This window comes from Zalophus californianus, chromosome 6, assembly GCF_009762305.2.
Source record: "Zalophus californianus isolate mZalCal1 chromosome 6, mZalCal1.pri.v2, whole genome shotgun sequence".
Lineage (NCBI taxonomy): Eukaryota > Metazoa > Chordata > Mammalia > Carnivora > Otariidae > Zalophus > Zalophus californianus.
Genome location: NC_045600.1, coordinates 83,772,870 through 83,799,832, shown reverse-complemented (window position 1 = coordinate 83,799,832; position 26,963 = coordinate 83,772,870). Strand labels below are relative to the sequence as shown.

Genomic DNA, 26,963 nt, shown 5'->3' with positions numbered 1-26,963 from the left:
AATGGTACATTACAAAGCAATCCAGTATGTGATAAGGGTCATAAGAAAGATATAAAGTGCTCAAAGAGGAGGAAGAGAAATGATTTCTGAACAGGATCAGGAAAGGAAAACTAAGGAAGCTTTCTTAGTGGGCGAAATGGTATTTGACCTAGGCCTTGCTGTGAGGATAGGATCTTAACAGGTGGAAATACAGAGAAGGAATTCTCAGTAGAAGAAGCTGCATGAACAAAAGTTTGGCAGAAGGGGACGCCCGGATGGCTTAGTTGGTTGGGCGACGGCCTTCGGCTCAGGTCATGATCCTGGAGTCCCAGGATCGAGTTCCGCATCTGGCTCCCTGCTCGGCGGGGAGTCTGCTTCTCCCTCTGACGCCCCTCCCTCTCATTCTCTCTCTCTCTCAAATAAATGAAATAAAATAAAATAAAAAGTTTGGCAGAAGGAAATAACAGAGCAGGTGAGCAATTGTGAATGCAGACAGTGTTAGGGGAGCAAGCAGGAGAGGCAGACTTGCAAACAAACCAGGAGGAGCCTTGAATGCCAAACTAAGTGGGGTCATCTGTAGACTCTGGGAAGCCACTGAAGGATTTCAAGCTGGAGACACAATCAAAGCTATGTTTTGGTAATGATGTATGTGAGAAAAACAACACAAGCAGGGAGCCCAATTAGGAGGCTGTTACAATAGTTCAGGTGCGAAGTAATGAGGATCTAGACCAGCATGAAGACAGTGAGAGCAGAAAGACATGGTGGATTCAAAAGTAGTAAAGCAAACAGAATCGGCAGGACTGGGCACCTGACAACTATGGAGGAAAAAGACAGAAGACTCAAATTTTGAACCTCAGAGATAGGGAACATGAAAAGAAATGGTGCCAGGATCAGAATGCAGACCTGGGTGTGGACAAAGGAGGAAGGATGGGAGCCAGTGATGTCTGTTTTAGACGTGCTGAATCCAAGACACTTCGGGGATATTTAGTAGGAACCACAGAACATTCACTTTAGCAGCATAAACATGGAATTAAATGCTTGGGAAAGAGGTCAGGGCTAGAAATAGGTATCTGAGAATTATTTTCATGGAGGTGAAAACCACCACTGAAGTATAAGAGAAGACAGGAAGGGAGAGGGGGGCTGAGGACAGAACCATGGGGAATACCTATCTTTAGAGTATGGAGAAGATGAGATGCCAGGCCATTAGAAAGACAGGAGGTGACCCAGGAAGCCAGGGAAGGGGAGAGCTCCCAGAAAGGAGGGGGAGTTGATGTAAGTGCCAAAAAGAAGTGAAGGAGTCAAGAAAAGGACTCTCCAGAGTCTAGAGCCATCTGCAACACGGGCAGCACAGCACAAGGTTCCAAGCAGTCCCAGACCCCGAAACACGCGATCCCAGGAAGCCTGGGCAGGGCCATCTAAGCTTTTCTGGTCTCTCTATCTGGTGTCTAGATCTGATCAGTCCACAAGCTAGAGTAGAGGCGCCAGTCAATGAAGATCCAGTCTGTGGAGGCAGGACAATGGCTCTGCTCGAGAAGAGCTTCTTGTTGGAGTCCGTGATATAATTGGTTCGGATTTGCCCTTCCTTTCTTGTGAGAGGCCACGACAGGGAGTCTGCAAAGGCAAGTCAGCAGCTGCTCCCTTGAGGAAGAGAAGAGGCCAGAGCCACAAAAGGCTGGGGTCACCTAGGATTGGGCTGACCTCAAAGTGGTAAAGAAACCCCAGCAGCTGGGAGGAAGCCGATCTCTGTTTTTGTTGCCACCAGTTTTTCTTCCCCCTTCTCCCTTTCCCTACTTCTCAATCCCACTAACACAAGTTATAAATACCTGAGTTTATAAGTCATTCCAGCCAAACCATGGGCTTGCTATTTCTATAAACAAGCATGTCACAGACCTGTCCACAGCAGAGCACTATCCGCCTTCCCCTCCCTTCCTGCAGGTTAAGAATAACTATGCTTGTCTCTTACCCACGCACTACACTCTAATCTCACAGAGCAGATTCTCCACCAGATTCGGAGAATTGCTGCTTATGAAAAAGCCACAGAGAAAGCCCAAGGCCAGGAGGCTTTGTGCAGAGACTTAGCCAGCTGGGCAGAAACCCAGTGACTGGCCTGGGGAGGGGGAAGGGAGAGGCGGGTATCATGCCCAAGCTCACTCCTGCTCCTTCAGAGTCCAAAGGGCCATCTGGTCAGAGGCAGGAAGGGACACGATGGCCACTCCAAGACTGCAGGACAGATCTTGCCTCTCCACTCCGCTCCTGGTCTCTATCCTGTCTGGCTAATTTATAGTTCTACTCTCTATACCATGAAGGCTCCCAGAAACAAATAACTTCCAATATGACAGAAAAACTGGACTCCCCAGCTTAGAGTTCAGCATTAGTTGGAGTTAAGCCAATTCTCCGGTGCTGGGATTAAAATAGCCTCAGCTTCTAGGAAGGTAAATCTGCCACAGCTTGGGAGGAGGTGACCTTAGAGATCCTCTAGCCATAAACCCCTGGAGACTAGAGAACAAAGGTTCTCAATCCTGGCCTACCAACAGAATTACTCAGAGGGCTTAACAAGTTTCAGATATCAGTCCCTACCCTATCCCCCTCCCTTGCCTCCACAAGATTCTCAATCAACAGATATGGAGTGGGGTTCAAGAGTCTGCATATTAAAGCTCTCCAGGTGGCTCTAATGATTAATCAGGTCAGGCTACGAAATTAAAGCATTTTGTCCTTTTATTTCCAAATTTCAGCCCCTCCTGGGACTAAGAAGAAAATAACGCTCCAAATGTTCTTATAAGAATATCCAGACCCGGGGCGCCTGGGTGGCTCAGTCGGTTAAGCGGCTGTCTTCAGCTCAGGTCATGATTCCAGGGTCCTGGGATTGAGCCCTGCATCCGGCTCCCCTGCTTCTCCCTCTCCCTCTGCCTGCCACTCTGCCTACTTGTGCTATCTCTCTATCTCTCTGTCAAATAGATAAATAAAATCTTTAAAAAAAAAAGAATATGGGGTGCAAAAGGTCTTGTGCAGAGAGAGGATCTATAGCTCTAAGAACTACCATTCACTGAATGCGTACTCTGCCAAGAACTGCGCTAAGCAATTTACAAGATTATCTCATTTAATACCCTTGACCAACTTTTTTTTTTAAGTAAGCTCTATGCCCAATGTGGGGCTTGAACTCACGACCCCAAGATCAAGAGTCGCATGCTCCACAGTCAGGCGCCCCATCCCCTTGACAACTTTATGAAGGACAGGTATTATCTCCATTTTACAGATGAAGGAATCAGGTTAGTAGTGAGTGGAAGAACCAGATTTAAACCTAGGTCTGTCTGCCTGGTTCCAGAAACTCTGGTGACCTGAGGAGGGAGTTCGGGTTCTCCAAAACCATCAGAATGGTGCAGTTTGTGAAAGAGGACCTGGGGAAGTCCCCATGCCTTCGTGGAAGCATCAGGGACAGGTCTGAGAACCAAGGAAGGCGGCAGAGGGCACAGATGAAGTAGAAGGGCAATAGGGTCCTCTCCTGCTAGTTTTAACATATTTTTTTAAATTAGCAGATGTTATCAGTACCTGAAATGGGTCAAAAAAAAATGGATTCTGACCTCTCCTCACTGAATGGTTGCAGAGAAAAAGAAATAGAGGGTCTTCTAATGCCAGAGTATACCCCCTGGTCAGAGCCTGCTCATGTCCAGCCAGCACTAGAACCTACAGTCAACATGGAGAACTGACACCCATTTCCAAGGCAAATGACATGACAGTGTCCAAAGCAGCAGAATCTGATTTCGTGTACAGATGGAGGAAGAGGTGAGGGCAGCATCAGACCTCAGACCAGAGTTCTGAAAATCAGAGGCCTCTAGCTAAAGGACTCAATTATGATACCACCATCAGCATGCACCCAAGTCCAAAGAGCAGCTTTTTTTTTTTAAGATTTATTTATTTATTTTGAGAGAGTGAGAATGAGAGAGAGAGAGAGAGCACATGAGAGGGGGGAGGGTCAGAGGGAGAAGCAGGCTCCTCGCTGAGCAGGGAGCCCGATGCGGGACTCGATCCCGGGACTCCAGGATCATGACCTGAGCCGAAGGCAGTCGCCCAACCAACTGAGCCACCCAGGCACCCCCCAAAGAGCAGCTTTGACAACACAGTGCCTGATACAGAGCAGGCACTTCTACTCTCTCTTTCTCTTCCAGTTCCCAGAAAGGCCAGGATAGGAGGTACCTCAATTTAAGCAACCAGAATAAGAGAAAAAAAATTTTTTTTCCTCCCTAGCATTAGTCCTCCCTACAGCAAGACCAGAACCACAAACAATGCTTTATAAGCAAAAGTCTGATCATGAAAAACGGTCTGAATCCTCCTCATTCACCAGCTCTACATGCCTGAGTTTTCTTAATCTCTTGGTTTCCAAACTTTGTAACCAGGGAGAATACTAACTGTTGCTTATCTGAACTAAGTGTGTGATGTGAATGTGTGATCTGGGACAAAAAGGAAAGTGGGAAGGGCACTCTTGGTACCCCTGTAATCATACCAGCTTGGGCCATGAGATTCCCCTGGGAAGAAAGGCTTCTTCAACATGTTATTCTCTATAAAATGCTCACTTCCTTTCCATTCTGAACGCCAACACCCTGGACTAGGCCTTCAGCACCACATTCCTGTATATAGCAATGACTTTCTAATCAATTTCCTTACTATAGACGATGTCCTCCCCTCCCTCAACCTGTCAGAATAATCTTGCCATAGCACAGCTTTGATCATGTCCCTTCCCTGCTCAAAAACTTTCAATGGCTCCTCACTGCCAACGAAATAAATTATGAATGTCTTAGCCTAGCAACTACATTTCTCTGTCAAGTGATCCTACCTTTCCTCTAATTCTGTTTCCTACTACTCACCTATATGAATCATGTGCACTTGTCAATCTGGATTATTCATTATTCTGGAAAGGCGCTTTGGGGCTTTAGTTTTTATTCTTCTTCTACCGAGAATCCCTTCCCTTCCACCATCCCCTCCTGAAATCCTTCCCTTCCTTTCAAAGACCAGCTCAAATATCACATCCCCTGTGATTCTTTGTGTGATCACCATGGCCGGCAATGATTCGTCCCTCGTTGGTACTCTTACAGCTGCACTTATCTGCATCATTCACATGGCATGTGCTACTTAGTACCTCGTACTTTATGGCTCTGTCATTTCTCTCCTACCAGTCTCCTGAAAGGCAGAGGCTGTATCTACAACTCTATGCTTATAGCACAAGGCACAGTGTTTAATAAATATGTGAGTCCATGTTTTAGTATTTTAAAAAATATTTGTGAATACTCTGGTTCATCTTACCCAGTAAGTTCTTTAACCCCCAGAGAACTCTCCATCTATCATAGCCAGTCCTAGAAGTTGGAGCAGAAACAGGATTTCGATGCCTTTCCAGTGGGGAAGGCCTGAATGGAATAATCCCTGCACTTTAAATGATTACAAACAAAACCATTTCATCCTTGACTTTAGTAAATATATGTACAGCATGGCCCTTCACAAATCTGACTAAATTATAGTTAAAGACTAAGTCTAAAAAGATCAAAGATAACATTTATTTATTTATTTATTTATTTATTTATTTATTTAAAGTAGGCTCCAGGCCCAGCATAGAGCCCAAGGCAGGGTTTGAACTCATGACCCTGAGATCAAGACCTGAGCTGAGATCAAGAGTTGGATGCTTAACTGACTGAGCATCCCCAGGCACCCCTCAGAGGTAACATTTTAAATAAAAGTGACAATACTGTTATTTAAAAATAGCTTTACCTCTCCTTTATAATCAGAAATGAATGTAGCTTTAAGTAGCTATTCTGGATATTAAAATTATGAATAACTTGTTTCCTTCTTTATGTTTCTCTATATTACTTGTGTAAAAAATCTTTTCAGAAAGCACATGTACTTCAGAAAGTATTAAAAAATATTTTGTTTACCAAAGCTAACCAAGAAAATATTTCTGAAGATGCAAAAAATGAATTATCTCAAATTCAACAAGTTAATGATGAATTTGTGAGAAAACATTTTTATGTCCTATTATTACTAAAAAAAACCCCAAATTTATTATTTCACATATATTTTTCAACATTTGTGCATAGCTTTGTGCTTGAATGAGTACACAGTTTTTTAAATTTAAACATTTTAGATTTAAATATGAAATATGCATGTTTAAATTAGAGACCTTTATCTTTATTGATTTTTTTCTACTTACAAAAATAATACAGACTCATTGTAAAAATTCCCAACATTACAGAAATATAGAAATGTAGACAGTGAATGTCCACCATAATCTACTAGCCCTCCCTGAGGTAACCAATATTAACAACGGTTTGGTATTTATAGCCTCACTTTTTTTTCAATGCGCATACTAACATACAGGTTTTAACAAAAATATAATCATTAACATAAAAAAGTTATACAGTTTGCTTTTTGTCACTTAATATATCTTGTATACCATTTGACGTCAGTAAATATAGATTGACCTCATTCTTTTCAGCAAGTACAAGGTATTTCATTTAATGGATTTATCCCAATCCCCTACTGATGGCTACCTGGACTACTCCAAAGATTTCACTATTGTGAATAACACCAAAAAAAAAAAATTCAGTTATATACACTTTTGTGTGGTGTGAATGTTTGCATAGAATAGATCCCAGAATTATAATTTCTAGATCAAAAGATATGAATATATTAATGCTTCTTCTATTGATATCACCAAATTGTCCAAATTAGAAACTTAAAACAATGGGTTATACAATTAACACGTTTTCACTCTGCCTTTAAATTCGCAGTCTGCAAGGAAGCTCTAGGGCTAATTCATTTCCCAAATTAGTTCTCAATACAAATGAACTGGCCCCCAAAGAAGAAAAGTTATCTCTAGAGGAGCTATTGCTGTTAAAAAGCATGCGCATCACTCCAGTGATTTCTAATCAGACACAGTAAATTAGGACTCCTGGTTCACTGGTTTGACTTTTTGAGTTCCCAAAAAACATACTCATGGCCCTGAAAAAATAAATTACACAGTAGTTAGTATAAAAAAATATTTGCTAAGCCTTCCTCTTGGTCAGTATTGTTGATACAAGTTACAATATAGGCAATAAAAATGTACTGAAGATAGGTCACAATAAAAAGCTGCACAGGGAGGATGATTAAATGTTGGAACAGAAGAGGCTGAACCTGCAAAAAAGGACTTCTCACAAATGGAAACTTGAAGGAATAAAATCTTGCCAGCAAATAAGAAAAAATTCCTGAATATTTTAGAAATCTATGGACCCTGTTAACATTAGCAACCCCTTAACAGCTATAAACTTATTTAGACCTTACAGTGTGCTTTCACATTCATGAGATCTCCTTTAATCCTCACAACAGCCCAAGGAGGAAGCCCTCAGTATTCTAATTTTACAAATGAGAGAGAAGCCAGCTCTCTCTCTCTCTCTCTCTCTCTCTCTCTCACACACACACACACACACACACACACACACACACGCACGCACGCCTGACTCTTCAACGTATAGCCCAAGGAACTGCAGCATGGGCTTCACTTGGGAGCTTTGTTGAACTGCAGAGTTCCAGGGTAGACCTGACTCTGCATCTGCATTTTAACAAAACCACTCACTGCCTCTTGCCCCTACACACTAATCTGCCTGCACATTCACTCTTAGAAACCCTGTTCACTAGCCAGTTCTGGGTTTGCTATGAGGGCAAGTCTCTAAGACAGTTGCTGGGGCGGGGGGGGTGGGGGGGGGTGGCGTGGCGCCTCACAAGAGAGATCAAAGCCTGGGGAAGGAAGGACATCATAAGGAGAAAGGACATGTTTAGTCTGCAACAGGTTACTATGTCATATGAAAACAATCATGGATACGTGCATTTTCCCAAATAGAAGCTGACCAATGAGCATCAGGGTAACGAACGGAGGGAGGCCTACAGCCTGCCTGCTGCATGTTTAGTTCTGACAAGCAGCTGCTTGCTTTTCTCCAACGCACAGTTGAGAGGTGGCAAGGGTCAGAGTTTCTGAGCATGCTCTGAGCTCCTCCCCCATGATCACAAACTGCCTGTGGACTGCTCTCCACCCAGTCCACCTGGCTTGGGGCTTCCTCTCCTCAGACTAACCAGGGCAGCTGCAGGAAAGCATGTATTAAGATCCCATGCTTTTGCACCCATAATGTTATCATCATTGCCTATGTGATGAAAGAAATCAAAATAATACAAATCTGAGGTCAGGGGAGGCAAGATACTTGCTCAAGGAACGTAGCAACCTTGGAGCCTGCCCAACCAACCACAGACAGGTGGGCAAATGACCTCATTTTTGCTCTTTTTCATGGTCACTGAACTCCAACTGTCATCATCCAGATCGGCTCTGGCACGGGGCATTTTAGACCCAGTTTTTTTCCACAGAAAACAGGCATTTTAACTCAGCAACTCTCCACAGCTTCAAAGACAAGGTCAGCTGTGAGTAGGGACAGGCCCAGCAATAACAAAGAGGGGGAGTACAGAGATAAACAAGGAGAGGTTTGGGGTAGGGTAGAACTAGCAAGCAGGCAGGAGTGTGAACTACACAATCAACTGCCAACTAAGAGCAAACAGGTTCAAGGCCCATGAATCCCCCACACGAAAACAAGCAAAGCATCTCCTGGTCTCCACTTCACTCCCCCACCTCACTCCAACCTGAGAGAGAAGCAGCAATTACTTGCGGCTTATGGTCATCTGACACCACAGAACTGCGCCCTGTCAACTTGACATTCACGGACCCACAGAACCACAAGTTGTACTGTTCCTAATGGTACCATCGGGCAAGAAGTGGAAATCTGGAGTTGGGGGTGGGAAGAAAAGCAAGGATGTAGAGGGAAAGGAGGGTTACCAAATGATGAATCTAAAATAGTCTGAGAAATGCATCAAATCAACTTGGATGGGGCAAGTTGGGGTAAAAGTATAGTTTTCAAGGTACTGTGCTTTTCCAAGCTGAACATAGGCTGCAACTCTTGACTATAGCAATACTAGGCATAAACTTCTGTGCTCAGTGTCACACTGTGCACAAGAAGACTCTCTGGGAAGAGTAAAGAATCAAGATTAAGTGTCGGCTTTGGAGTTAAGATGGCCAATAAGTTAAGACAGTCTGAATCCCAGCTGCACCATCTACTGGCTATGTAACCACCAGCTACTCACCTGACCTCTTAGCATCCGTTTCCTCATCTACAAAACGGGGACAGTAACAGTATTGACAGAAGAGTGGTGTGAAATGTGAATGAGATAATATATGTGGAATAGCACAGGACATAGCAAAAGCCAATGAGTAAATGTTCGTCATTATTAGCACTACAAATATTATTTCTAGTACGATTTTAGGAGCGTAACATAAGGGCAGGAAGCACTGACAACAAAATCTGGAAAATGTGGTTCCAGTAAGCACACTGCCTGAAAATGCTGAATGGCACAAATCCATAATGGATGGGGGAAAAAAAGAAACTTGAAAAGTAAAAGAACAAATAGTCAAGATCAAGTCCTTGGGGATTTAAATTAAAAAAAAAAAAAAATCATATTAATTACCTAACACAAAAACCTCACTCATCTCCATCCTCACCCACCATGATGACACTGATAGCATCACATCCTTCAGAAACTACCAACACTTTGGCAGTGTTCTATTTCTTGACTTTGGGTGGTGATGAAAAGGGGGACCATGTTGTAATTACATACAATATTATATTATTATATTTCATAAGCTTTTCTGTGTCTGTTATATTTCATAATTTTTTAAAAGTTAGTTTTGTTTTTTAAGTGCCAGCACTTTTAACGAGGTCAGCTGAGCATATGGGGTAATGACCAGAGGCACCACTAAAGGAATACAGATCTCAAAGCCTGATGAGAGGTATGATGGGAAGTTGGAAATCGTAGTGTGCTCAGCATGAATGAGAAGCAATGTTCAAATCCAGAAGAACCTAAGACACTCCCTTCTCAGAATTCCTCCAAAAAAGAATCTGCTACACTGAAAAAAAAAAAAAAAAACAAGAAATCAGCCATGTGGTTTCACTAAGTGCTCCAAGATTTTCAAGTAAATTTAAATCTCAGCTATGAAAGAAAGGGCAGGGAGGGGAAAAGACCTTTAGCTGCATCCCAGTTTTAGGAAGAGAGATAAGGCATATAAACTTAGAAATCTAGACAAAAAAAAAAAAGACTTTTATAGACTACAGAAGCAACAAAAAGCATTATAAACATTCTCTGTGCTAAAATGAGAGGGGGTGAAATTTACTCCCTAGAAGTCTAAGAGGAGATACCCATCCTGTGATGTGAACTCATTCTTCTGTAAGTGCCCTTCAAAAACAGAGGAAAATGTTGTTGCCAATTAAGAAGCACTGTAGACTTGCTGATATAACTGCTGGGAGGGAGGAAGCCAAGATGTGGAAAATGTGAACACTCAAAAATACCAACCCTAAAGATCCACACTGCCCAGTCTGTCATACTCACTTTATTTCTTGCCCTCCCCTAACCTTTCTTTTCATTTTAAGAGGTAACAGAAGTTAAGGTAAAAACCACAATGTGGATCTGATTCAGCAAACATCCAAGCAGGTGGGCAGCTCTCATTGCACAACTCCACTGAGAACTGCTGTCAAAGGAAGCTGACAGAAAACCTGGCCTTGGCCCGCATTAAACAATGGAGCCTAGACGAGAGGCTTAGCTTGCAGCAGTGGGAATGTGATGTATAATACAACAAATCCTACTGAAAACATGGTAGCTTTTTTTTCTAACCAACACTGCAGTCAGCCCATGAAGTAAAACCAACAGATACTCTGAGAACAACAGTGCAAGAGACCACGTTCCCAGAGAAGCTTAGTTTGAATAAACATAGTCCCAAATTTCAAGCCCTGGACTGTTTTCCAAAAAAGGGGGCAGTGATAACAGCCACAAGCCCAACTTTAGATGCAGGAGGTTGATGGAGAGGTTACAGAAGTCAGGCTAAAGGCTCACTTCTACCAATGTTTTTTCATTAGTCAAGGGATGAAACATGCAAGTGACAAATGGAAGAGGGAAGAGTGAAGGCAGAGAAATACCAATGGCCCCAAAGACATTCAAAATATGGGCAGGAAATAAAGACAGTGACTCAAACTGACCCAATGGGGGAAACTTGCCTTAAATTGCAAGCGGAGGGAGGGAAAAGAAACTTGGAAAGCAGCAGTGCTGTTAGACTCTGAAATGAGTGAGACCAAGTAGATGACGGAAGGCTTTGCGAGACAACTTAAAGCCTGAAGAAGCTGGGCTATTTTAGACAGCAAAGGAGGAGCTGGGCTGGGGAGAAAGGAATCCTCCCTCTCCAGTGAGAATCACTTTGAAGGCTGAGGGCAGCTGCAGGCACCGGAAGGAGAAATGAAGCAGAGATAGAAGGAACAAAACCAGGAGAACACCTCACACTTTTCATTGTACACCACCTGTTCTGAGGATTTCAACACACTTCATAAGCCTTACTTGAGGAATATATCATAGATAGAAAATTCAGTAAGTTGCTCAAGGTCATTCACAAAAGGCAGGTGAGGGGCAGGGCTTCTGCCCACAGGGGCCCTCTACCCTTGGCCATCTACTTCTAGGTGGGGAGCCCAGAGAGGGTGTATTAAACAGTAAAAACTCTTGGTCCCTATGAGTGCCCAGGGAAGTGGGTAGTGGAATGGTGACATTAAAAACCAGCCAGGACTCAGAGATATTATCATAAAGTTTCCAATTCCTGCCCACAGAGGAAATTCCTGCTGATCTGTCTTAGTAAGGCAATTATCAGTTCCTCATATCTGACCCTACAACAGGGCAGTTCTCTCAGATCTATCTCTGACATAACAGTTAACAGAGCAATCAGTCTAAAAGACACAGTGGAGATAAAAACTACCCAAGGAGAAGAGTATACTTACTGGGCTAGCTTTCTACACTCTCAAGAAGCCTCAATGAGGGGGCACCTGGGTGGCTTAGTTGTTTAAGCGTCTGACTCTTGATTTCAGCTCAGGTCATGATCTCAGGGTCATGGGATTGAGCCCCACATTGGGCTGCACACTCAGTGAAGAGTTCGCTTGAGATTCTCTCTCTCTCCCTCTGTCCCTCCCCACATTCATGCTCTCTCTCCCTCTCTCCAATAAATAAATAAATCTCTAAATAAAGTAAAATAATTTTAAAAAAAGAGAGAAGAAGCCTCAATGAGTACTTGGGTATGAAGCCAACAGATTTCAGGGTCCTAGCACTTAAGCCACAGGTCTGTAACCCAGCAGCGGGCTTCTGGTGGAACTTAATGTATACACTGCTCTGTGGGGAGCCTGCTTCTCCCTCTCCCTCTGCCTGCCACTCCCCCTGCTTGTGCTTCCTCTCTCTCTCTCTGTCAAATAAATAAAAAATAAAATCTTTAAAAAAACAACTACTGGGGCACCTAGGTGGATCAGTCGTTAAGCATCTGCCTTCGGCTCAGGTCATGATCCCAGGGTCCCGAGATCAGGCCCTGCATCGGGCTCCCAGCTTCTCCCTCTCCCACTCCCCCTGCTTGTGTTCCCTCTCTCGCTGTCTCTCTCTCTCTCTGTCACATAAATAAATAAAATCTTAAAAAAAAAAAAAAAAAAACAACTACCAAACTCTACAACCAGAGGGAAGCCTGGGTGGCTAGGCTGGGTAAGTGTCTGCCTTCGGCTCAGGTCCTGGGATGGAGTCCCACGTCAGGCTCCTTGCTCAGCGAGGAGCCTGCTTCTCCCTCTGCCTGCCATTCCCCCTGCTTGTGCTCTCTCTCTCTCTCTCTGACAAATAAAATCTTTTTTAAAAAATTAAAATAATAATAAATAATTAAATAAATAAATAAAATAATAAAAAAAAACTCTACCCCCAGAGCTTCTGATTCCATATAGCTAGGATGGGGCCCAGGAATGCGTATTTTTAAAAATGCTGCAAAAGTATTCTATCTCACTGGTGTCCTGACTCCTCCCCCAAGTCGAGAGCCATCAAGCTTAAGCCAATGATCCAAACATAAATGCTTTGGAAATGAATATGTTTCCCACTACCAAATAGGCAGATTAAAGAGTCTCAGTACTAATACCTGGACTCAAACACTGAGCAAAAGCTGCAATTAGATTATTGCCAGTTTTTTCTCTTCCATGAAAATCCCCTACACAAACTCTTCTTAGAGCCACATATTAAAAGGCTCAAAGCTCCACCATACAACCAGACACGAGAAAATTTGGGGAAAAAATGAGAGAGAAAAAGAGAGAGAATGCATTAGATTTGTATCCATAAAAACTGAGAACTAGAAGAAAGCTACAAGTCATCTTACCCATTGTTTCCAGAAGAATAATACATAGCCCAGATTGGACAAATGGCTATTAAGGAGGAGGAGGATTTCAAAACCTCTTCATTTACTTTTTCAAAATCTAACTCTCCAGCACAGGCAATCCTTTTGTATCCCTAACTTACATTGTGCCTGCTCGGCTTCATTCCATTTCTGTCCTTTGTTAAAATAGAAAAATGACCCAGCTCCCTCCACATAAAAATCTTCCAGAAACTTTAAGAAAAGAGGGGGAGGAGGGCGCCTGGGTGGCTCAGTTGGTTAAGCGACTGCCTTCGGCTCAGGTCATGATCCTGGAGTCCCGGGATCGAGTCCCAGGATCAAGTCCCGCATCGGGCTCCCTGCTCAGCAGGGAGTCTGTTTCTCCCCCTGACCCTCCCCCCTCTCATGTGCTCTCTCTCTCATTCTCTCTCTCAAGAAAATAAATAAAATCTTAAAAAAAAAAAAAAGGAGGGGAGGGCTAGCTACCCAGAGCACACACATGCTTAAGGAAAACACAGCCTCGGCTGAACGGCAGAACTGACAACTGTGCAGAATTTGAAGTTGAAGGGTGTTTACAACTGATAACTTTGAGTTACACTTCATTAAGACTCAGATCTGGCAATAAAACCTCAAATTACTCTTTTCTAATTCTATCTAACTGAAGAGACTTCCCTCCCTCAGAGAAAGTTCAATACAAATCCTAAATCTCAAGTTCCCATTTCTCAATCAAGACTCTCAATCCCCATTTCTACTTGGCTCTCATTCCAGCTTTTAACCATATGTCAACCATATTTTTAACTAAGTCTATCCTGAGTTAAAAAGTCTTTAATGAGCACTACTTTCTGCATTGATGCACTTTCCCTTCTCACTTGCGCCCTTCACACCTAATGAGGCTGGCTACATCTCTACTTCTTTTTCAACATCTTATTATTCCTAATTTCAATTTTTCTTTAAAGACATTTCTTTAAAGACATCACCAATCCTCCTGATTATCTCCTATTCTTCTGGAATTCCAAGTTTATCCCCACTATATCTGACATCATTAAAGTGTTTTCATTCATTTCATTTCATTCATTTATTCATATTCACTTAGGATTTATTGCACACCTTACACTATACTAAACAGTGTGATGTAAAAGAAATAAAGAACATGACCCCTGGCCTTAGGAAATGAAGACATACATAAAAGAACAATTAGAGATTGGTTCTAAGGTAGTGGGGCTACTCAGAGAAGTCCCTGAGACTCCTGTAAATATAGAGCTGGATGTAAAAGTTAAGTGGAGAATTTGGTGAAAAGGCTACTTTAGACAGGGGGAACAGTATGACTCAAAGCAGCAGGCCATCTCAGGTAAGAGCTGCACAAAGGCCCTCTGTCACTTCCTTCTTTACCCCCACCCCATCCTCAAAGGCATATGTCTTTTGGTCTTCAAATTTTATTTCAGAGTTAGTTATCTGTGAATTACAAGCTTTCTGATTGTTACCATGATGACCCACAGCCACCACGTATCAGAGCAGCTCACAAAGCTTTATACATCAGGTCCTACGTGGATTACTACAGGGCAGGCTTTTAGAATCATCTTAAGTCGAGACTTCAATAAGGAGTGTGAGGAGTCAGGCATCTGTAGGGTCCCAGGCACACACAGACAGCAACTACTTTTGGGTACTAAAGACAGACACCAGCACTCTTGCTCTGTCGGACTACTCAAGGGTCATTCAACTTCAGCTAAGTATTTCCTTCATTCACAGCTCTAGGACAAACAAAGCCATTTAAAGCAGTCTGAAACACTGAATTTCTATTTGAAACAGGGATGTTTAATGGTGATGCCACACGGATGCTCTTTTTCACTGTTTTCCTAGAGAGCTTGTCCTCTTCTCTTGCCTCAGGACTCAGTTCAAGCACCCCTGTGAAGTCTTTCCTAATTCCCCTAAGCTGACTTAGGTTCCCTTCCCTGTGCTGCCCTTAAGACCTTTATGCTTACTTCTAGGACAGCACTTAACATACCAAGTTGTAATTATTTGTTTATATATGTGACTAGCCACAAGCTCTTTGATGGCAAGGATGTTTTATTCATCACTGATTCCATACATAACAGGCACACAATAAACATTTGTTGAGTCCATTAATGATGAGTGATATGGGAAGTTTTAAAGAATGGTGGACTGCACCTTCTGGATTCAGACCAAAATTATAGTAAGTATTAACACTGAAGAATAAACTCCCATTACACATTTCTACTACCTATAGCATTCGTAGTCAGAAAAAGAAGCCAAAACATATGAGAAGATTGCTCTAGTAGTGGTGGTCACTGTCAAGTTACCAGCCAAGAATAAGAGAGCTTGCAGTACTAAGAATGATCCAACACAGTAAATGAGTGAAGAGAGTCAAATCTAACACAGTTTCTAAGTTCCAGGCTCATTCTCCTACCTCTGGAGAATATGAACAATGAACTCCTATTAAGAGTCCTTGGAAAGGTCACCAACTCCACTGCCATGGAACCTTGTGGCTAATTTCAATTCAATATGACCTCTGCTGAAATACACAGGAAGGCTGTTCTCCTTCTGACCACATCCAAGTAAGGTTCTGTTAAAGGACAGATATCTGAACCAAGTCCTTCCAGAATCCTTCCATGTTGCACATGAGCACTCTAAGTCATTACTCATTGGCCCACTCATCCTCTGAAGAGATACAGGCAAGGCAATAAAATGCTGCTGTCTCCAATGTCTCTCTCTATAGCAATCCTGGACCACACAAGGCTACTGTGTTTATAGGCTGCTAATATGACACAAAAGTCTAATCTGATTCTGTGGGAACAAAGCCCTAGATTCCTTCAGGGATTAAATAAATTTGGTCTGCTTATGTATTCCTAAAATTGTGGGGGCTCAACGAAGTTGAAGAAAGCATAAAGACCAACACCCAGGCAAGTGAGGGGATGGAGAGGGACTGGCCTCTGAGGAACTTGTGCAGCAGGGTGGCACAGAGTAAGACAGGCAATGTGCAAGGACAAACCAGGAGGACTGTTTTGCTTGCAGATACCTGGCTCCTTGCATGTTATCATTCCTAAGCATCCAAGAGGCTCCAGTTAAATTAATTTAGGCTTCTGGAAGAGACAAATAAATTTGTTTTGACCCCAGGCAAAAGCATTTAGCAAGTCAATTCCTCAAATTAGGTGTTCTTTCTGCTACTACTGTCTTGCATAACCTCAGCTGTGACACTAAAACCTGCAGTTATATTAGTCACAACTTAGCCCTTCACAGGGTATGTGGTCCCACTACCTCATCCAAAATGGGAAACTGAGTCATCACTTATGAACTGGCTTCCCCAAGCACAGTCTTAGTTTGTAGGGAAGCCACAACTGAATCCAGGTTGCCTTCCTCCTATTCCTTTTCACGGAGAAATCTCGTCATGCTCACTCCTGCTGCTCTTTTTCCTTTAACCTAAACTTAAATCATTGCTTCCTTGAGGCGCAGAGATGGGCAAACTTGATCCTTCAGAGCCAACAAGAGCTTCTGGTTCTTCTCTTTCCGGAGAAAGAGGAAGGTGAAAGAGGAACACGGAACAGAAGAGAGGGACGGTGGGAAACGGGTGCCTCCCAATACTAGGACTCACCTTGGAGCTGAGGTCCTCTCGCCGGTTTCCTGCCTTACTCCTGCGTAATTTGATGGATGGGGATCGCAGCAGGTTCTTGATCCGGCTGGTAATAGTTGACCCTTCCACAGCCATCATGATGAGAAGCCCCGGGGGACAGTTCCTGGCCCAGTCTTGGAACTTGTCTCAAAAGCGGCACTGCCTTCCCACTCCACAGGTCCTTCCAGTATGCCCTCCCACTGACCTGAGATGGCAGAGGCCACCTTATCTTCTGCCTAGCCGTGTCTGCAGCTCTTATCTCTAAGCATTACCCTCTCCCTTCTCCTCATACCTGCCTTCAAGCCCTGCGCGGGTTCTTACGTCTGAAGGACAAACCCACGAAAAAGAGGGGGGGAAAAAGCCAGAGCTGCAAAGAAATACCAGGCCCACGCCTGCCAGAGACGTTCAGCCAGAGGGATGGGATTGGCCCTGGTAGGGCTTGTGGTTGGTCTGGTCCCCGTTAATTCCCAACTGTTCCCATGGCAACTGCAGGGTCTAAAGAAGGAGGCCGCCGAGGCCACCGAGGAGTCCCGCCCGGGGCTTGGACACCTGAGCTGGCGGCCGCAGGGACACTCAGTGCGGCGGGGCTCGCTGTGGCCCGGCAACCCGTTCTGCCACGGGAGCCTCCCTCCCCCACCCTCGACCCTCGGGAGCTCGCTCTCGGCCCTCCGCAGGGGCCTTGGACCTTTCTCTTTCACCTCCCTCAGCAGCCCCAGCAACTCGCCAGCGCCCCCGCTCGGGCCCAGCCTCACCAGCCCCAGGGCGCGGGGGGCACCCCGCTCACAGCGCCCTCAGGCATCGCGCTCGGCGATTTCAGCTCCGCAGCAGCAGCGGCAGCAGTAGCTATGGTGGCACGAGCGGCTCAAAACGCGAACTACCGCCTGGGCCAAACTACGGGCTGGTGAGGCGGAGCCCAGGCGAGGGGGTGCGGTCTGTAACCAGGAGGGCGTTCTGAGAGTGGACCAGTAAGGCTTATGGGGGCGGAGCCAATAAAAGGGCCTAGGAAGCAGAGATGGGACTCGAAAACTAAGGGTTCCGCACAGTGCAGTCGCGGGGAGCGCTCCTAAAGGAAGGTCAACATAACATGGCTTCATAATTGAGAGAACCAGCCTTTTATGGTATTATCAGGCCCGGTCCTCCGGAGAAGTGCACTTCCCAGAGTCCCAACAAGACGGTAACCACGCCCCCGGGGTGCAGCAGTTGGCATTTGATAGGCCCGAGGAACCTTAGCCAAAACTAACTCCTAGCTCACAATTACAAGGTTGAGGTAAAGCTATAAGGCTCTGCTCCCATCGACCCCAAGCGCAGGGATTTAGAGCGGTTTGAATCGTTTCTGCTCGCCGCCTCCCCTTTAACCTAAGTGAAATGACTCCCCTGAGTAACTCTTTAGATCGATAACAAGTGTTTTGAACTGGGCAACCTGATTGGCCGTGATCGAAAAAGGGGCGGGAGATAGCCAAGAACTGAGCTTTAGGTGTGTTGAGGGAAGGGAGATAAGTGAATGCTCCTGAAATAATGTTTCTTTTAGGCTCCAAGATCCCACCGCACTCTCTCACCTAGAGTTGACCAGGATTTTGTTGATCCAGATCTTTTCCTTGTTTCTGTCAAAATTTACTCTTTTCCCTAGTATCGTTACTTTGGCGAGGTCACCGACAAACTTGTCGGCACTAGACTTAGTGGTATGATTTTTCTAGTTCATTGTGGGGGGAGAGAAGTGGCGCGCGCGCACAGAAATACTCCTTACATACTTCTTAGGTGTCTCCTGTTTTCTGGAAGTCCTTTGGCCTCGTTGCTACTTCAAGATTGCCTATGAAAAGGTTAACGTAAGCCAAAAGACTCGCACCCCAGACAAAGCATACGTTGATATGTATAGTTTCACCCTATCCAAATCTTTGGAACCCCTGGGGGAAACAACGCGTTAGCAAAAGAGAAGGACCCCTAAACCCACTGCTGTGGGTGCACCTTGTACAGCCATTTGGCAAAAGAGGTATGTACTTGTATGTATTGCAGCCATGTATTGTAAACGAGATCTGCAAAGCCCACGTTGAAACAAAAATCAGGCAAGTCACCTCCTAGACGACCAACTGGCAAAGGCTACCAGAAGCATGAGGCTTCCTTCTCTTCCACCCAATGGAGACATAATGCAACATAAAATGGGATTTTCCATTTATTTCTCAAATCTGAAGGAAGGAGGCAAGGGTCAGCCACAAAGTATGTAATGGAAAGTTGGTTCCTTCAAATCCTTGCTACTCTCTTCTACCTCTATGAGGGAGAGGGAGGAGTGAATGTAACACTAATAAATGGTGCCACCTGCCGTCTTTACTTGTGTGCTACATGCCCCAGCAACTGCCACCTCCACCCTCGAGTTGTCCCTAATTCTCTCCGCATCATTTTGTGTCCACTAGTGGTTTGCTCACATCACTTGTGGCCAGGTAAGTTTACAAAGTGTCATTGGTCATTTCCCGTCCAAAGTTAGCCTGGTTTATCCCCTTAGAGACGTTCCCCAAATTACTCTAATTTGAAGCTGAAGCTGTAGAGACAAATCCAAGCTCCTTTCATTGTCTAAAATGATCTAGCTGAAAGACTGAGAACAGTGTAATTAGATATTCTAAGTCTAGAACCTGCATACTTCCAATCTAAGGCCAACCATGTATTTTTAATTCTTCACCATTTAATCCATTTGTCTAGATATCATGCAGCTTTTGAATTGTCAATATGGGAATAGGCTGTAGGCTGTTCCCATGCTTCATGAATTAATTCCTCATAAAATAGTAATCCTAGGTCTAGCGTGAAAAGCGCTATCCCTTTCTCCAAACTAACTGCCAACCTACCCTCCAAACGCAGTCGACCCTTATATAAGTATTTCACCATCCATACACTATTTCACATTTTATTCTGCTTGTATATGTCCTAAACATACATGGCTGTCAGATTCTAAAATTGTATATGTCTAGGAATAGATGCATACAATTTTGCACTATGCTCATTAGATCAGATTTTAAAATTCACCCTAGGCTTAACATGCAAAAAGGTGAAATTGTAAGATCCTGGAAAACTAACAGGCTGGAGTAAACATTTGCTCATCAGTTCAAATATTTATTGAGCACCTTTACATGCAAGGCACTGTGGGACAGCTGAGATCAATGCTTGCAGTTGGAAACAGGATGGATCTCAAGTGCTTCCAAGACTGCTTTCCTACTTAACAAAATCTCTTCTAACAGCAGTTTGCAATGGTAGAAGAATTTAGCAGAGCTTAGATCTGTCTCAAAATACCCAACTCATTCCATGGTTTAGCCTTCTCACCTTCCACATACACCTCCATCACACTATTACTCAACGCTTATGTTATCCCTGTAGAGCAGTTCAGCCATACTTAATATACTGCAACCATGCCTCAGTTCAGAATTTGTTTATATCAAATTATTCCCCTTAGTTTTAAAAATGCATTTATTTTTGACTGATCTTTTTTCTCCAAATGGCAGTGAGTCTGTATACCTCAGCTTTAATTTTCTGTATCCAGCCATTCGTGTTCATGTAAAATTTGATTAGAGATAATACAATAACATGAAGATTTGATGTCTTTATAAGGATTTTCTTCAAAATCAATTATGTGCCAGAAATGTATTCAGATTCTTGGTTATCCGTCATTCTCTACAAAAGTACCTGAAAATGTGGTGCCTACTCTGTGCATTGTTTTTTAATCTGGACGTGAGGAACAAGGGTTATCACCATTTTTCAGACCCGTCTTCAAAGTGCATTTACCTCTCAATTCACCAGATCCCATTCAATTATCTTAACCAGTATAATTAAAAGAAAAAAACAAAAAAACACACACACTACTCGACACTGCCCCAAATTATGTATGGATTATCTGCCTTTCATCTGTGTTCAAAACATTTCAAACCTGTTACAGAAGGGCCTGTCAGGTATTTCATCCATAGTTCTGGGGAGGGGGAACCCTGAATTTATTATACATTTACCCAAAGTAATTTGCATGAAGTTCATAATACACAGACTTCATCTGTTAGTGATCTTAGTTTGAATGTCTAAAGGACTCCTTTAATAAAACATTTTGTAAATCTTGATACTAGTTAGTTAACATGTACCTTGCTTTAAGAACATTTACTGTCCTTAGCCCCTGAGACTGTGTCCCATTATTCTCTAAGGTAACCGGCATATTACCTTGCACACATTAGTATTATGAGGCTAGCCTTTCTTCACTGTAGAACTTCTTGAGACAATCACCTGCTGTCAATTTGTGTAAAATTTTGAAGTCTCCATGTAAAACATGCTACGATTAGCAAAAATCTCCCCTAGACGGCATGTCAGACACTTTGAAAACAGTAAGGAATTCCTATGATAAAACTACTTCAGTGGCACCTCTCTCTCAAATGACTCAGGGCTGCTGAGCCCAACTCAGCACAAACCTCCCAACACCAAATCCTGCTTTAATTATTATAACTGATTTATTTCAAGTTTATACATTCTGCCTTCCACTCACCAATCTTCTGTTCTTACATTTCTAAAAAAATAGTCATTTTTCAAAAGCAGAAAAGGAAAGATATATATTTAATATATAAAAGAAAAGGCTAAATCTGACATAATTATATTCTTAAAAACATTCCATTTATTTACAGATGTATAAAAAGGCGAATTATTGGTCTACTGAGATCATGCTTCTTATAGTGTTAAGGTGAGAGCTCACTATCCTCCCAATTCCTCAACTCCTCTCACTCAACTACATCTTTCATAATCACACATGTCATTTTCATAGATCAGTTTCTCCTGGGGTAAGGTTAAAAGGAGTTTTTGGAGATTTGAGATTTCTGTCACGACTGCAGGAGTGTTGTGAAGACTGAGCCCTCCAAATTAGCCCTCACAACTTACTAGTTCTAAGAGGTCTTGAAAACACCATTATCTTGGGAGTTTGTAAAGACATCTGCAGCCTTCCTTAAACACCTGGAATCATCTCTCATTTCCATCTTTGTACATCTCTCATGTCAATTATCTTCCCATCAAGAACTGATTATTACCTGTTTATTTTCTCCTAAAAAAGGGAACAGTGTTCAGAAGCAGAATGGTCCTTCTTTTCCTGAGGATTATTCAACTCACTTGCCTTCTCCTTTGGCTGACCCTCAAAAGCCATAACAAGAGCCTTGGGAAGTCAGGAGGAAATGTGAGGACGAGACAAGCAAGTTAATAATGGGAAACTGCTATACCTGGATTAAAGTACTAGGATCTCCAAGGACAATTATTAGCAGGGGAGACAGGTGCTGGACTCCTTGGCTAAGGCATTGAATGAAATCTGCTGGGTAAAGAGGAGTGGGAGGGATAATGAGAAGCTGAGGGGCACTCATTACCTACTTCAAGCTTCTTCAAAAACCTTTAAAGGAGGGAAGGTTGAATGCTGATAAGCATGTCTAGAAAGGCAAGTAGCACAAAACCAACAAAGAATTTGCTCTCACTGCAATTTGCAGAGGAAATTTTTCCACTCTTTTTCAATCTGCTGATTACCAGAGTTACTAGAAAGGGAACCAACCATGGAAGTACTAATTCACCGGCTAGAACCATTCCAAAGCTGGTCTCACAACCTATGTCTGAAGATATGCTGAGTGGGATTTGGCATAAAGAAGGCAAAGGGGGGTGGGGAGGATGCAGAAGAAATAGCATCACCTAGGCACAGCCCAGGCACTGGAAGCTCTTGTGTTAGTGTTTCACAACACAAGCAAATCCTGTCAATGAAGACAGAACAGGGGTTACATTCCAAAATATAATTATTTAAGAAAGGCAAAATGCAGCAGCTAAATCCCAATCTATACATTTTCAGAATAGTGATTCTTGCCCCCAGGAGTTTCCAAGAGACCCCTCAAGTGCACCATGATTATTTACAAACTAGATAGGAAACGTCATTTCTATACTCAATACAAATCTCATCTTCTAGGCTGAAAACTTCAGCCTTTGAGAAATCTATGAAAACAACTATACAAAAATATAAATATCTTTATCTTTACAGGCTGTCAGTCCTTCACACCCTGACAGCTAATGAGTGAAAAAGCTCTACAGATCATTGAATCCATGGTAGCAGATAATAAAAAATATATCTCGTGATTCAAATACTGCCTCATTTCCCTGGTAAAGAGTGCCTACTGTGACTTTTCTTTTCTTTACATCCTGTGCAGGTAACAGTGAATGAAACCTTCAAGCACCAGGAGGCTGGTTTGATTTGGGAAACATCCAGCCCCACAATTTTTTGTTTTGGCCACTGTCTCTGGTCTGGGCAGGGAATGCTTTTCATTTTAGCTGTCTCTTGAGTGATGTGATTTGTGAAAAGGGGAGAGCTCCCTCTGTGCCTACCTCCAAAATATATATTCCAGGTAGAAATCCCTGGTACTGTGAAATGTCTTTCAACACCCAGACAGTAAGGGAGAACTAGTATTTTCCTTAACATCTCAAAATAATCACCTTAGTATTAAAAGTTAAAAGCATTCCTACGTTACCAGAAGGCTTGGATTTATAATTCTGATTGAAAACATAAGGGAATGGAAGCTACTTGGGATATGAAAGAGGACAAAATTTTGCTGAATGACACAAAGTGTTTCACTTTGGTATTCCATGGTACCCATCCTCTCTCCCACTACTCTTGAAACACCAACTAAAAACTATCTCTTCTGGATCCCTTCGCACAAGTGCATCACATTCCTTGGATTTCAGACTTAAACCACTTAAAACAACAGCTATCCACTACAGTTCAGCCCATAGCAACTCCAAAGTCTCAAGCAGCTTTTTCTCTGGGAGGGAAGAACTAGGAACCACTATGGACCTAGAGTCTTGTTATGAATTCCTTGGGTAAGAGGGGCACCTCGTGTTCAGTAATGGATCACATCTTCTTAGAGAGGATGAGGAGACCCAGCACCACAAGTGAGGTAACACATTTTAACATGATCAGAATTTCATAGTAGTAATTTCTAATATCGAGGTCAGCACCCTACCCCCCTTTCTCTACCATTATCCACCGCATCAAAGTCAAGGATCACAGCTCCATGACACAAACAGATGCCTACAGAGAAAGGAGGTTTCCCTCATAGCCTGGCTTCTGCCTGAGGACAAATAAGTTCATTTCCCTGCAGAACTTGGTGAGGCCCCAGAGTTGCCCAATTTGGCCACAACAGGTGCCAGCGTGGGCATCACCTTGCTCTCCCGGCATTCCTGGTCATTCCCTGTTAAGTTCATTTTGTGTCCAACCGATCCAACTTTGGCAGCTACAGGTGCCAAAGAAGGCATCACCTTGAGACTCTGACCATCTGCATCACTAGAAGGATTAGCTACTTTTAAACCTAGAGGTGCCAACTTTGGCATAGGCCTCCACAAAGTATCTGTGCTGCTGTTCTCTAGGCCAGCCTTCATGTGTAGAACAGGAGGCGAGGACACACTTTCAGGCTCTGCAGGGACGCCAGAAGTACTCTTCCCTCCATCACTGGCTTTCCTATGGGAAAGGAGGGAATCCTTTATCTCAGAGTCAATAACAATCTTAAGGACATCTGGCTCAGAGGCTGGTTCAGCAAGTTGTTTTTCATTCTCGGAAAAGTCATCATCTTCCAAGTGCAAGAGGAGAGGACTGACAGAGTCACTCTCCCCTTGTACATCAGGTAACTCTTTCAAACCAGTTCCCAAGTGGCCAACTTGGAAGGTTGTTCGGTTCCCAGGAGGAAGCTTACTGATAAAAGCCCGTCGAGCATCCCCTGTGAACTCCGCATCCATAGAGGTGGGCAGTTCAGCCAGGCTAACAGAGTCATCATTTAGTTGCTGATTAAGAAAGGCAATCTCATTGAGCAATGAAGTCAGTGTCTCATCAGTATCATCCTCATCCTCCATGTTCGTTAGCAGTTCGCTGGGATCCAACGCTGCTTCCTCTATAGCAGATGCTACTTTTCTCAGTTCCATCTCTATACTTGAGTCTTTGAGATCTTTCATCTTCAATTTATGAAATGTAGACTCCTTTGGCTTCAGTTTCTCCCGTCTAGATTCACACTCTTTCCATTTATATTGAATACCTCTCATTTCACTAGAAATCTTTTTGGGTAAGAACTCTTGCGCTTCTTGCATACTGGAAACATCAACTATCTGTGGAAAACCAGAATCTTTATTTGCCAGAAAAACCGGTGTTGGACCCAATGCCATTCTGCCATCTCTATGGTTGCTTCTGGAAGAGATTCTACCCGAATCTTCAAAGGAGTTATCTTCATTCCTGATAGTACTTTTCAGGTTGTCAGATGGCTTGCCATCAGGAACTTCACGAGGATATTTGCTGCCACCCATATCTACCAAACCTCCCTCTGTGGCCAATGATGTCACATTAACAATTCTTGGCATCATAAATAAGTCATCATTTTCTGGAGGAGGAAAAAAAATTCGTTTAGATCTACAGTGGTAAGCATCACTCTCATTCATACCCAATGACCAGAGATCTCAGAGAGTTAGTAGTCAAAATTCCCCAGTTTACTTTTTTTTTTTTTTTAAAGATTTTATTTACTGGGGCGCCTGGGTGGCTCAGTCGGTTAATCGTCTGCCTTCAGCTCAGGTCGTGCTCCCAGAGTCCTGGGATCGAGCCCGCATCGGGCTCCCTGCTCCACGGGAGGCCTGCTTCTCCCTCTCCTACCACCCCTGCTTGTGTTCCCTCTCTCGCTGTGTCTCTGTCAAATAAATAAATAAATAAATAATCTTTAAGATTTTATTTATTTATTTTACAAAGAGAGTGAGTACAAGCAGGGGGAACGGCAGGCAGAGGGAGAGGGAGAAGCAGGCTCCCTGCTGAGCAGGGAGCCCGATGCGATGTGGAGCTTGATACCAGGACCCTGGGGTCACGACCTGAGTCGAAGGCAGATGCTTAAATGACTGAGCCACCCAGGCAGCCCTCACCAGTTTACGTTTGTCAAGAAGATGAAAGGAGTATTAGGTTCAAATTATGAACCTAGACCAACAAGAAAATAGGTAAAACCTAACCAAAGTACTCTAATATTCTTTGTTATTTTAAGTTCTATTTAATTATTTTATAGAAATGCTCCCCAGTTTATTTTTTATCCTGGGGCAAACATGTATCTTGATTCTGTTCACCCAATTAACTGCTACTCTGAGGATAAATGAAGCCCTAGAGGCAGCACTGTAGAAGAAAGGATGACCCCTCCAGAAAGGGTTTAGCAGTATTAGTGCTGGTAAAGATATCCTTTTACCTTAATAGAAATTTAGGTGCCTAGAACCTAAATCATCAAACTGAGACTTCCTTTTCAATTCTACTCCTTTTCCCCAAAAGGGAGTGGTGCTCAAACTAAATCAGGCTGGTAAAGTAGGAGTGCACCATCTCAGATTACAACACAAAATTAATAAATATTTATTAACACCAAAACCTAAAACAATGACTCATCTTCCTTTTACTTTTGTATGTTTACAATGTTTTTCATACTAGAAATAACTAAAAATCACAAAATAGTTCCCAATCGCAGGTTAAAAAAAAAAAAAAATCAATAGAGCCAAACGTGTTATAAAAAGAGGGTCATCTCTTTCCAAGGAAAATGCAAATAGAAGAGATCTTTATCATTACAGAACACATTCAAAGGCTTTCTCTGTCACAGTGAGATACCAGGGATAACTCTTTTTCACTACCCAGAGAGGACAACACCTACAACAACATACCTGACTGAGCCACAGCACTGGTGGCAACTTGAGGCTTCAGATCTGCTTCCAAGAGAGCAGGAGAAACAGTTACCACTGGTCCTGAGAATAAAGGACCTTTTAAGGTGAGCAACTGCCCTTGAGGAGTCATCACGATGTTGGCAGCGGTGTGTGGAGTGTTAGAGGGGGAGGTATTTTCTGTAAGGAAAATCAGAAATAAGTTAGGGATAAAAGGTTTTCAATTATGCTAGTATAACCTAGGAGTCTGGGAGATATCCCTAAAAAACCACACTCTTGACTTAAAAGGCAAGAAGTAAATTTCAAATTTAGTTAGGGAACCTCAACTTGGAATTTACTTTTTGAACCACTTGTCACTGCCTAACGGGTTACCTGTCCACTGATTCTCCTAAGGTACAGAACTTATGTTGACGAAAA

At 43.1% G+C, this 26,963-nt stretch overlaps 2 protein-coding genes across 17 annotated transcripts in view; both read right to left on the bottom strand.

Moving 5' to 3' along the window:
* MAPKBP1 (mitogen-activated protein kinase binding protein 1) overlaps window positions 1-17,722 on the bottom strand; it is a 51,860-nt gene extending 34,138 nt beyond the window's left edge. For 2 of the 3 annotated variants that reach the window (XM_027571845.2, XM_027571848.2), the window contains exon 1: window positions 16,845-17,602. In XM_027571845.2, the coding sequence (XP_027427646.1) occupies window positions 16,845-16,961 (117 nt within the window). In that variant the 5' untranslated portion in view covers window positions 16,962-17,602. The other variant, XM_027571847.2, reaches the window with a different exon arrangement.
* A 3,581-nt stretch (window positions 17,723-21,303) lies between these two features.
* Window positions 21,304-26,963, bottom strand: part of MGA (MAX dimerization protein MGA) — a 158,613-nt gene continuing 152,953 nt past the window's right edge. For all 14 annotated transcript variants that reach the window (XM_027569298.2, XM_027569297.2, XM_027569295.2 and 11 more), the window contains 2 exons: window positions 26,550-26,726; window positions 21,304-25,252 (listed from right to left, as the gene is read on the bottom strand). In XM_027569298.2, the coding sequence (XP_027425099.2) occupies window positions 23,976-25,252; window positions 26,550-26,726 (1,454 nt within the window). In that variant the 3' untranslated portion in view covers window positions 21,304-23,975. The remainder of the gene's footprint in view (window positions 25,253-26,549; window positions 26,727-26,963) is intronic.